We start from the raw sequence: 13055 nt of genomic DNA on the forward strand, positions 1-13055 counted from the left end.
CTATTGTGAACCCCGTGGAGGGCTGGATTGCTGGTTTCCGTACATGAGGACATAAGTGCATCAAAGCCCTTTGCGCACCAGAAACCCACGACCATTGGATCAATCCTTGATTCGCCCTGGTTATGTTTCAAGACTTTATGGCATCATACTCGTGATTGTGGGTTTCAGCAAAGTCTCAGACCTGTATCGCTTGGGGCTTTCATCCCAAGTTAAGCTGGAACGGCGTCATATATCTGGAACACTGTTCCCGACGGCGTTAAACCAAACTCACTCACTCACTCAAACTGGCGTCTTTTGAGGCGCAAGAATACTTGTTTGAATATCGCACTGTGTCTGATGTTCTCAGTTGATGGTAACTGGTCCGGTTGGAGTGAATGGGAGGAAACCTGCCAGTCAACGTGTGGCTTAGGTGTAAGAGGAATCAGGACAAGATCAAGGGCATGTAATAACCCTCCCTCTAGCAATGGCGGCAGATTGTGTTATGGAGAGAATTTTCAAACAGAGCGAACAATATGCAATGTGCCGCTGTGTCCAGGTAAGTACATACACTACATGCGACTACATGTTGATATTTGGTATATAAAGATATATATATACAGTCGAATAACGTTGTGTCGAACTTGGATGTGAAATTCCGGATGTCTCGAACTTATTTGGGAGTCCCAAATATCCAAATTAGACATAAAATGCCAACAAGCAGGTCTTCCTAATGTCCATGAATCGGCCATTTCTTTAAGAATATCTGATATAGCAGCCCAAACATGGAATGCAGAGATTACACATCCTTTGAAGGTATCACACTGATGTAGAGGTTTGCACATAGAAATGGTGTGAAAACTTTAGGGATTGTATTTGGAGAGGTGTATTAGTCATTACTTTTGCAGCGTTCCAGCCTTTGCTTTGTGCATTTCGCCACTTTTGAGATACAATCAAGCATGCACTTTCTACCAAGATTTCAAAGAGTGTAATGCGACTCTTGCTCAGAAGTTGTTTGATCAAGGTTACAACATTCAAGGCTTCAGTAAAGCTTTCAAAAAGTTATATGGTAGACATGTGGAGGACATTTCCAAATTTGACGCATCAGTGTCAAAAATGATGCTATTCCCTATTTTGACTTGTACTATATATGTTCCCGTGTGTTTTCGGGTGAACAATTGACTTGCCGTTGCATGTGTTTGTGACGGGTGCCGTGGGTGGGGCAGGATACGCTCACCTTTTCGCGAACACCTGGTACTATCACGATTTGATAGTGATTTATAAACACATGCTCATGATATAGTCGGACTGGTACAATCGACTCTGCTATGCAGAGATTTATTGGATATGGAACCGGTTTGATCGCTTTTTTATGTAATGGTCAGAACTTCGAATTGAAAGTGTCAACTGTATTTATAATAACGTTATAAACGAAAACGTCAACATTGATGTTTTTTTAGCTATACAAATCGAATGTCGAATGGCGTCACATGACTTATTGTTAACCTAGTTCCTACATCTACAAATGACACTGATCACTGTTGTTTGTGTCAACAACAGCTGCTTGCTGAATGTTGTTTTGTTGGGTATTGATTCAGACAAATCTTGATGCTGAGGGCTAAGTTTGTGTCTATTGGTTAATTCGGTGATGCTTTCAGTGGACGGAGGGATCGGTCCATGGGGACAATGGGTGACCTCAGAATGCTCAAGTACGTGTGGACGCTCCATCACAAGGCGGAGGACGAGATCCAGGCAATGTAACTTGCCCCCACCTCAAAACGGCGGGAAACAGTGTAGTGACACTCTGACGGAAGTGGAGGAAATAGCCTGTTCCGTGCCGCTGTGCTCGGGTATGTATTATGGATAAGATGAGATGAGATGAGATGAGATGAGAATATTTTATTATAGATGAGATGAGACGACATGAGTGAGATGAGATGAGTGAGATGAGATGAGAATGTGTTTTTATAGATGAGATGAGATGAGCGAGAAAAGATGAGATGAGAATATTTTATCATAGATTAGATGAGATGACATGAGTGAGATGAGATGAGATGAGATGAGATGAGATGAGATGACATAAGATGAGAAGAGATGAGATGAGATGAGTGAAATGAGATGAGATGACATGAGATGAGATGAGAAGAATTGAGATGAGATGAGATGACCAAGATGAGATGAGATGAGTGAGTGAGTGAGTATGGTTTTACGCCGCTTTTAGCAATATTCCAGCAATATCACGGCGGGGGACACCAGAAATGGGCTTCTCACATTGTACCCATGTCGGGAATCGAACCAGGGTCTTCGCGGTGACGAGCGAACGCTTTAACCACTAGGCTATCCGACCGCCCCTGAGATGAGATGAGATGAGATGAGCAAGATGAGAAGAGATGAGATGAGCAAGATGAGATAAGATGAGATGAGAAGAGATGAGATGAGATATATTTTATTATAGTGTCACATACTGTTCATTATTTTAATATAACATGATATTTAAGCAACAAATATACAATATCCATCCGGTAAAGGCTTACGACACACGTTTTAAAACATGATTAAACCATATAAATTATATTAAAACCCACCAACCATTGTAATGTAGGTGTATTGTAAAATACGTGCATTTTTTACATTCATCAGCTACGTACTTGGTGTTTATAGAGTTCTGAAGTGGGTGCCTCAAGCACCAGTAAAAGTATTATCAACGAGAGTAACTGATAGAAACGTCAGTAAATGGTCTTGCTGCAAAATGTAAGTTAACTTATGGCTTTTTGAATAAATACAAAATGCATGGTTAAATGCCTTTGCTTTTTGTAGTACAGTAGAACATGGATATAACGAACACGGATAGAGCAAACAAACGGATATAACGATAAAACCGCTGATTGAATAAACATTACAGAAAATGAGAAAGTGGGTTTCATCTTCCAACACTTTAACAGTCTGTCTCCTAATATAAATTACGGGAAATCTGCCGCATCAAGTGTTATTACTATAGCTCGTTAATGATCTGGAAAATGAAAGCGAGTGAGTGAGTGAGTTGGGTTTAACGCCGCTTTTAACAGTATTCCAGTTATATCACGGCGTGTCAGCTTAATGTGGGAGGAAACCCCGAAGTGATGCAGGTCTCAGACGTTTACCATTTCGGTGAAACCCACGAGCACGGTCATGGTGCTGACAACCTAGAAACATAATCGGGGCGAACCGGGATTCGAACCCACAATCATAGGTTTCTGGCGTGCCCAAGGGACGCACCTCTGCACAGCGAATCGCGGCGCTTTAGACGTATGGGCCACCTGTGCCCCACGGAGAACGAAAGGCCTATCGTCTGAAGCGCCGCTAAACCGTGCAGAGTTGCGTCCCTTAGAAACGTATGCTAGTAGGTTCGTAAGTCATGGTTATGCTTCTGATGAGCGAGTCTGGTTTTACTCCAAAAATACCATGGGGTTATGGTTTGTCAGCGCCACCATACACATGAACACTTGTCTTGCCTTTGCATGTATTTGTGATGGGTGCCATCGGCGGGGCAGGATACGCTCACGTGGTGTCATCACTATTGTTGATTCATAAACACATGCTCATGATATAGTCGGAATTGTACAATCGATTCTGCTTTAGCAGAGATTATAAACATGAAAAGGGTTTTGTCACTTTTATTTCACCAATGTAGTAAAGACCTGCATCATTTTGGGATCCCCTAGACCATCCACACCACCCCTCCCCCGTCATTAAGCTGACACACCTCGACACACCTGAGATACTGTTCATCATCAAGTGGAGTTCAAACCAAACTCACTCACACCCTCACTCACTCTGATGATAAACGGGTCGGGTGGGGTAGCATAGTTGCTGAAGCGTTCGCTCGTCACGCCGGTGGCCTGAGTTCGATTCCTCACTTGAGTAGAATTTGTCAAACCCATTTCCGGTGTCCTCTCCCGAGATATTGTTGGAAATTCTAAAAACGACGTATAACCACACTCACTCACTCACATGATGGTAAACGGGATCTGAAGAAACATAAGTCACCATGCCTATGGCTATATGGTTGGTTGGTTGGTTGGTTGTTTAACGCCTCACTCAGCAATATCCCAGCTATATGACGGCGGTCTGTAAATAATCGAGTCTGGACCAGTCAATCCAGTGATTAATATCATGAGCATCGAGCCACGCAATTGGGATCGATGACATGCATCAACCAAGTCAGCGAGCCTAACCACCCGATCCCGTTAGTCGCCTTTTACGGCAAGCATAGTCTCTATATAGAGACACTGAACATGTTGCATGGTATGAAATTGGGAAATAATGTTATTGATTCAAAGATGTATATCCGCAGATTTTTCATTATTTTCCAAATGAACTATTAAGTATCTTGGTAATATTATGCAATTAACTTATCTACAAACTATCAATCTGATTTATGCCTGAAACGTTACAATCATAACAGTCAACGTAAGCATTCGCATTTATCCAGATAACAAGGTACTAGTATCTGATTCCATCGTTCTGAGAAATCACCGTTTGTGTTGCCATTTCCATGTCTGTGATGCTCTGTCGTTTTAAATGTGTCCTTCTGATGGTCATCCCATATCACTTCGGAGACTACTCAGACCATGTGTACCAAACCAACACAAGACACTTGTTAAATTGAAAGGCTAACAAAGTCAGCGATCTGATCCACTCAGCCGCCGAGGCTTCCACAAAAATGAAATGCTGGTAATCCAAATCACGTTATTTGTGTACCCTTCATTTTATGGAAGCTTTAGTGGCTGAGTGGGTCAGATCGCCGACTTTGTGTGCTGGATATTAGGTGCCTAACTCTATGAGTGTGGGTTAGAATCCCGGATTAGAATCTGCACTTTACTTAGAAAGTGTTATCCCAAATATATTTGTTACATTTGACCACTTTCTAAATGGCATTGTGTATTCAAAGTGAAATGCTGACTTCTTTATCATAAATGGCATTAGTCCAGACATGTACATGCTGTTGCATTGTTATAGACAGTTCACAGAGCAAATAATTAAACCAATATACACACACACAAAATAATTCACTTGATGACCTAAAAATGAGCGCCAAACGTTCTGGTACTCATTTTAAAAAAGAAGGAAATATTTTTTTTTGATTGGGTGAGCAAAATAAATGTTCCGTCTCGAAAACTGTGACTGACTATTAATGTAACTATTACTTATTGATATGAATATAAACTACCATGTCATAAGTGCCGTCCTAGAACCTCGTACCAAGGATGTTATTCAAACCAATACAGATTTCTCATTGTGCTTCTCCAGGTCTCCAGTTCATGAACGACTTAATCAACCAGACGATACAAACTGGATATTTGGGAACCTTCCAAGTAAATCTTTCTGAAGCTGGTATAACAAGGGGCACGTGGTACAAAGATAATGTCCCGCTAGCCAACTCAGAGAAGATCCAGATCACAACAAGGGACACTGTCCAGACGTTGGTCGTTGTGAATGGTCAACTGGTGGACTCTGGCCTGTACAGCTACAGAATGGACGGGATGACCACTCAAGCTTATCTCACAGTTTTACCTATAGGTGAGATTGTATCTTTCAGAAAATGTGTGCTTCTTCTTTAGCAAATCTGACCCGTGAAGACCCCGATAGAAAGTGGGTCTTCAGCAACCATGCTTGCCGCAAGAGGCGACTATGCTTGTCGTAAGCATGGTAAGAGGCGACTAACGGGATCGGGTGGTCAGGCTCGCTGACTTGGTTGACGCATGTCATCGTAACCCAGTTGCGTTCATGATGTTAATCACTGGATTGTCTGGTCCAGACTCGATTATTTTCAGACCGCCTTCATATGGCTGGAATTTGCTTAGTGCGGCGTTAAACAACAAACAAAACTTTATCCAAACCCCGGAAAGTCGGTGGTTCAATCCCCAGGCCGCGTTAATAGATGGTACTTGTTATCCTGCCTGGCGCTCTGCATTAGGGGTTAAAACAAAAAAAATGCTGGCTATATCAGCGAAAAAATCTTGAATGCGAAGTTAAACCTCATTTCACCTCACCTTATCCAAACTCATTAGAAAATTGTATTGGAAAATATAATGATATTAGTAATATTAAAATAATATATAATAAGTTGCACAGACTGTTTTGCACTTTTTCTTTCGTCAGCTCGTAATAGCATAGTGGTTAAAGCGTTTAAAATCCATTCTTGCTATTTGATGGTGCCGCAACATTGTTGTGATATTGCCGCAACATTATAAATTATTGTGAAATATCCGAAGAAATATTGTGATATTGCCGGAGCATTGTTGTGATATTGAGGAAACACTATGTTGAAAAGGCCGCAACACTAAGCTGACATTGCCGGAACATCATTGTGATATTTCCGGAACATTATTGTGATATTTCCGGAACATTATTGTGATATATTACCGGAACATTATTGCGATATTGCCGGAACAGCATCTATGATGTTGCCGGAACATTATTTGTGATAAAGCCAGAACATTATTGTGATATTACTGGAACATTATTTTGATATTGCCGTAGCATTATTGGGAAATTGCCGGAACATTATTGTGATATTGCCAGAACATTATTGCATTATTGCCGGAACAGTATTCGTAATATTGCCGGAACAGTACTGTGATATTGCCGTAACATTATTGTATGATTACCGGAATACTATTTGGGATATAGCCGGGACATTATTGTGATATTGCCGTAACATTATTATAATATTGCCAGAACAGTATGATGTTGCCGGAAAGTTATTTGTGAAATTGACGAAACACTATTTGTGATAAAGCCGGAACGTTATTGTGAAATTGACGAAACATTATTTTAATTTTGCCGCAACATCATTGTGAAATTGCTGCAACCGTATTTGTGACATTGCCGGAACATTATTGTGATATTGCCGGAACAGTATTTGTGATATTGCCAGAAAAGTACTGTGATTTTGCCGGATCATTATTGTGATGTCAGATTTTACAACTTAATTTATTTTTATTTTTACAGCATGCCCGGCGGACGTCGTGGTTCTGCTTGATGGATCACGGTTTGTTATAACGCCAGCCAACTTTAACACAATCAAAGAATTGCTGAAACAACAAATTAGCGCTGCCTTGCAACAGCTTGGAACGGTTAGATTCGGAATGGTAGTGTATGGGACAAACGTTTCAGCCGTCATTCCTCTAAGTTCAAACTATGCTTCTTTACGGGTACAAATGGATTCCATTTCTCAACCAGGAGGCGCCACGTATGTCAATCTAGGCCTGGATCAGGCGCGCACTCTTCTAACGGCAGATCGGTTGTCAGTTCCTAAACACATTGTGGCCATCCTGGGATCTACAACAAGCTCTCCCTCAGAGACAGTGTCAGCCGGAGAGGCAGCGCGTCAAGCAGGAATCAAGGTGAAAGCCCTTGGCATCATTGGGTTCTACAAGACAGTGTCCTTCCTCTACAGCAGATTTAAAGCTGATCTTGGTGCTATCGCCACCGATGCAGCCAGTGTGGTTGAATACGACGACATGATTGCGTTTAGTAATAGCTTCGACCTTATGAATGGGATATGCAACATTACAGGTAAGAATATTTGCTTGGTCTTTGATGTAATACTTCACATTGTTCTTTATCTTACTTTGCATTACGATACTCCACCCGTGAACACCCGGGGTAGAATTGGTCTGCTTGCCGTAAAAGGCGACTATGCTTGTCGTAAGAGGCGATTAACGGGATCGGGTGGTCAGGCTCGCTGACTCGGTTGATTCATCGCATCTCAGTTGCGTGGTGTGATACTGACGATGTCAATCACTTGATTGTCTGGTCCAGACTCGATTATTTACAGACCGCCGTCACATAACTTGAACATTGCTGAGTGCGGCGTTTAACAACCAACAAGCAAAGCATTACGATACTCGGTACCCCCGTCAAGGCCAGGGTTAGGATTGGTCTTCAGCAACCCATGTTTATCGTGAGAGGCGGCGAACGGAATCGGTGGGCAGGCTCGCTGACTTCGTTTGTGCATGTAATCGTATCCAATTTGCCGAGTTCCAAATGTAAATAACTGAATCTACTTTATCTTAATAGAGCGCCATATATCATCCATGCTGAAGCAACAGCCTAATAAGGATCAGAACCTATGATGCCAATATATTGAAAGATTAACAGACCAAACACGTTTAAACATTTTTGAACAGGTTAAGTGTTTAAACAGGTTTACATAAATTGCATACCATTTGACATTAAGTCAAATATGCATAGAATGTATAATATTGATTGACATCAGATGTGCAAATGAGATTCAAAAGCAATAGCATAACATGTATGCAACCGGGTCATACAACGAACTTGGTCAGGGTTTGCACACATCAAATGAGCTGTCGTCCCACAGCCTATTACACCAGCCAAACGCAACATCCTAATAATTATGATTTAACACGTTTAAGCATCAAGTTTTTGAAAGGCGTTTAGAAGTGATACACCTGATGAAGGAGTAAGTATACACTCAGAAACGTTGTGTTCCTCATAATAAAGGAGTTGACATCCATAAATTCTCTTCCTTACGTTTAAACAAATTTAGAAGTTATTCATGTTTGAGCATATGAAGAACTTTAACACGTTTACACATGTTTAAAGTGAACACATATTTAGAATTTAAACATGTTCAGAATTCAAATACGTTCAAATAACATGCATATCATTATGCGTTCTGACAAATGTGGATAAATATTTATTGATATGATATAAGATGTATAATATATATTGTAATTAGATGTGCAAATCAGATTCACGGGCACTTGCATAACACGTATGCCACCAGGACTTACAACGAACTTGGTACAATATTAAAATACAAATGTACACCTTAACCACACTCGATTTATAGGGACTAGGAAATGGCCACTAATGACGACAACAGTCTCCGTAGCGCACAGGTGGTAGCACGAAGGACTAAAAGCAATAGTTTTCTGGTTCGTATTGCGCCGTGGTTTGAAAATCTATATGTTCGTAAATGTGTTCTTTGCGAGGAATAGTATTTCTCCCACACAAGAAGCTGATAATGAAAGTCTGATTACTATGTTAGACCCATAATCTTATTTACTTCTCCCCTCCTTGAACAAATCTATTTAAACAGCTAAAATAGCTTTTATGCCACACAGACGTACAAAGAGACACACATCTGTGTCCTTATGTAACGTTTATGAAGACATAGAAAGCTCCCCTTTTTCAAATCACGTACACAGTCAAATGTGTTCAGATCATAAACAAAAACGATTTTCCCATAATTTGACAAGTTTAGGTCCTAACATGTTAATGATGATTTTTAACAGTTAAACGTGTTTAGGGTAATGTAAACATATTTTTACAGTGTAGCCAAAGATATTCGTTGGCGGCACCATCTTCACGGCTATTTATGGCGGACGGCAGGTTGGAAGGGGGCGAGTTTGGCCGAAGGCAAAAGACCGACTTCCATACCACACAGGAAGTGTAATGTCTGTTGTCTGTTGCAGTGGATGGTGGTTGGTCGCCATGGATGCCCTGGACCTTTGGTGCCTGCCAGGAAACATGTGGTGTGAATGTCGTGAGAGTTGCCTCCAGAAGGCGGGCATGTACGTCACCCACACCTCAGAACAATGGCCGTGCTTGTGATGGAGCCTCGGAGGAGACAGAATCTAGGACCTGTACAGTGCCCAGATGCCCAAGTAAGGGAAATATAGACATCATAGAGTACATAATAACGTCTTTCTGAATAAATTAAATATTGTTTGTCACTTATTCATATATCAAATTATGTCTTCCTAAAAAGGCCTATGACATGTTATGTCTCTTTGATTCCCAAGACTTGGGCGTTGGTTAAGAGGCAACTAACGGGATCGGGTGGTCATGCTTGCTGACTTGGTAGATGCTTGTCATCGTATCCCAATTGTGTGGATCGATGCTCTTGATGTCGACCTTGGATTGTCTGGTCCAGACTCGATTATTTACCGACCGCCGTCATATAGCTAGAATATTGCTGAGTGCGGCGTTAAACAACAAACAAACCAAACCTCATAATATAACCTTCCACCGGAGTTTAGAGGCCAGATTCTTGCAAAGTGTTTCAGAAAGGTAATTTGTACTGTCTCTGCTTTCAGTCGACGGGGGCTTCTCCGAGTGGGGCCAGTGGTCAGCTGCAGTGTGCACGGAAACCTGCGGGTCACTTGTGAACGGGGCGACGAGACGGAACCGGACTTGTACAAGACCATCCCCACAGTTTGGTGGACGAGTCTGTGCAGGGACGTATGAAGACTTTTCCACAGGGAGATGTAGTTTGCCTAATTGTCCAGGTAAACAACCAACATACCATACGTGGCGGCTTTTGTTCCATTTTATTAATAGCAGTTTCTGTTTCCAGTTACCTTAATTTTATAAGTGGTCTAAAATACACTGCCGTGCAAAAGCAAGTATACGCTTAAATGTTGGATTTGACCAAAAAATACAAACGTTATCTAAACGTTCCTAGCTTGACAATGCAAACTTCAGGTGCGAAACACAACTATGATATCCGTATCAAATACATCACCATCGAAGAACCAATTCTTGATTGTTTCATTTTTAGCCGCCATCATACATAGGTGTATCCTTTATTTTTCCCGTCAGGTTACCTTCATAACAAGGCGACCATCGCCCAATCGAGTCCAACGTGATTTATTATGTAATTAGCGTGTGCCATGTTTGTAGAATGTAGAGCTGAAGTTCTCCAACATCGCGGTATGTCAACATAATGTTGAGGGAGAGCTCGCAGTGTGAGTGAGTGTGTGGGTTTAACACCGCTGTGAAAAGTATTCCAGTTTTATCACGGCTTGTCAGTTCAATGTGGGAGGAAAGTCTGAAGTGACCTTCACCACTTCGGTGAAACCCACTAGCACGGGTATGGTGCTGACAAACCTAAAAACATTATTAGGGTGAGCCGGGATTCGAACCCACAATGAAAGGTTTGTGGCGTACCAAGCTAAGGCATGCAACTTTACACAGCGAATTGCGGCGGCGGTAAGGACTGGGTTACCAATGCCCCCGCGTCCCTTATGACTCAGTTCGGATGTTGTTTGTTTGTTTGTTTGTTTGTTTGTTGTTTAACGCCGCACTCAGCAATATTCCAGCTATATGACGGCGGTCTATAAATAATCGAGTCTGGACCAGACATGCATGAACCAAGTCAGCGAGCCTGACCACCCGATCCCGTTAGTCGCCTCTCACGACAAGCATAGTCGCCTTTTACAGCAAGCATGGTTTGTTGAAGACCTATTCTACCCCGGATCGTCACGGTTTTGTTTAGTATTTATATCAAGGTAGCAATGTATATGGGTTGTTCCGTGTATGCTAATCACGCTGTCACGTGCAGTGGACGGTGGATATGGAGAATGGAGCGAATGGACTGCTGTGGACTGCGCCGTCACGTGCGGAACTAACGTGACAAGGATACTGCAGAAAACCCGGCAGTGTGACAGTCCCGTCCCGCAGTTCGGCGGTGCTCCCTGCAGCGGCTTCAGCCTACAGGAACAATCAGAGCTGTGCAACATCCCGACGTGTGAAGGTAGTTGTTTATGTCCTGTAGTGTATATTAAAGTGCGTGAGTAAGTGAGTATGATTTTACGCCGCTTTTAGCAATATTCCAGCAATATCACGGCGGGGGACACCAGATGTGGGCTTCACACATTGTACCCTTGTCGGGAATCGGATCCGAGGCTTCGGCTTGATGAAAGAACGTTTTAACCACTAGGCTACCCCACCGCCCCGTGTATAATATACTTGGATAGATCGAATGGATCATTATGGATATGGTACATTAAGAAGTTGGTAAGGGCTTAAAATATCACAATAGACTGATTATGCTAGGATTAGAAGTCAAAACATATATACACACACATTAACTTTCGTTTTCTTTTAATCCCATCATTTTCAGTTGGGTGATGAAATTTAGCATCAAATTATGTCGAATTTGTTAATAATAAAACATAATAATGTAAAAAAAATAATGATTGTAAAATAACTGAAATGTTTAGGCTTTTTGTAATTGCCTAAGTCATTTTACACATTGACTGTAACATATATAGATGATAGATAGCGTCATGTGTTATGGCGTGTGTATCGCATAACAGAGAATATGCCACTTCTACTTCAAATATTCAAAAACAGATCACCACAAAGCGATATTCATACACTGAATATATTAAACGCAAGTTGATGTGTTCTTGAATAGGAAAGACAAATTTCACCAGCACGTCATTTGATGAAGTTACATTGGTCATTACAGGTGGTTTTCAACAACTGCAAAACAACGTCACGACTACTGTGGGATCTACGGTAACTCTCGAGGTGACGTTCTCGGGGGCCCAGCAGCAGGGGACGTGGTACAAACAAAGCGTCCCCGTGCCAGACAGTGATAGAACCAAGTACTCCGTGTCGGGCCTTCGTCACAGACTTACCATCACCGGTGCCAACACAGCGGACGAGGGGATGTACATCTATGTCCACGGGAGAGGGAACTCAGTAGGATACCTTAAAGTTCTGGCAACTGTTGGTAAGAAGGAATTATTTGGTAGACAAATAGCTGATCGCTCCTGGGGAGGGGCGGTAGGGTAGCCCAGCTAGTGGGTAAAGCGTTCGCTCGTCACGCTGAAGACCCTGGTTCGATTCCCCTCATGGGTATAATGCATTAAGCACATTTTCGGTGCCCCACTCGTGGTATTACTTGAGTTCTGGTAAAGGCGGCGTAAAACCAAACTCGCTCACTCCTGGGGTTCTCCTGGTACCCTCATTGTTTGCGTTAAGAAATTGTGCTTTCATATTAAACTCAATTTGTTACATTATTATCATGATTAAGTAGGGAGTTATGACATCTAATTAGTACTGAAGCAATCCGACCACCGGAGCCAGAAATGGGCTTCTAACATTGTACACTGTTTAAAATCAAACCCGGGCGTGACGAGCCACCACTCAAAACCTAAAGGCCAGCCTGCCTATCACAATATCTGGAGGTAATGGGGGTACTTGTTACACAGAAGACGTCGGTTTAAGTTCTGGTGTCCCAAGTCTTGCCCTTCACTCATGATACCTCGGCT

At 42.1% G+C, this 13055-nt stretch overlaps 1 protein-coding gene across 1 annotated transcript in view; it reads left to right on the forward strand.

The window, feature by feature from the left end:
• LOC139466788 (SCO-spondin-like) overlaps positions 1-13055 on the forward strand; it is a 59880-nt gene that overhangs the window by 33892 nt on the left and 12933 nt on the right. Inside the window, exons 24-31 of the mRNA XM_071248474.1 lie at positions 347-535; positions 1635-1826; positions 5266-5535; positions 6970-7536; positions 9465-9656; positions 10089-10280; positions 11336-11527; positions 12248-12514. Of these exons, the coding sequence (XP_071104575.1) occupies positions 347-535; positions 1635-1826; positions 5266-5535; positions 6970-7536; positions 9465-9656; positions 10089-10280; positions 11336-11527; positions 12248-12514 (2061 nt within the window). The remainder of the gene's footprint in view (positions 1-346; positions 536-1634; positions 1827-5265; positions 5536-6969; positions 7537-9464; positions 9657-10088; positions 10281-11335; positions 11528-12247; positions 12515-13055) is intronic.

This window comes from Haliotis cracherodii, unplaced genomic scaffold (assembly GCF_022045235.1).
Source record: "Haliotis cracherodii isolate W230 unplaced genomic scaffold, xgHalCrac1.p SCAF_19, whole genome shotgun sequence".
Taxonomy (NCBI): domain Eukaryota; kingdom Metazoa; phylum Mollusca; class Gastropoda; order Lepetellida; family Haliotidae; genus Haliotis; species Haliotis cracherodii.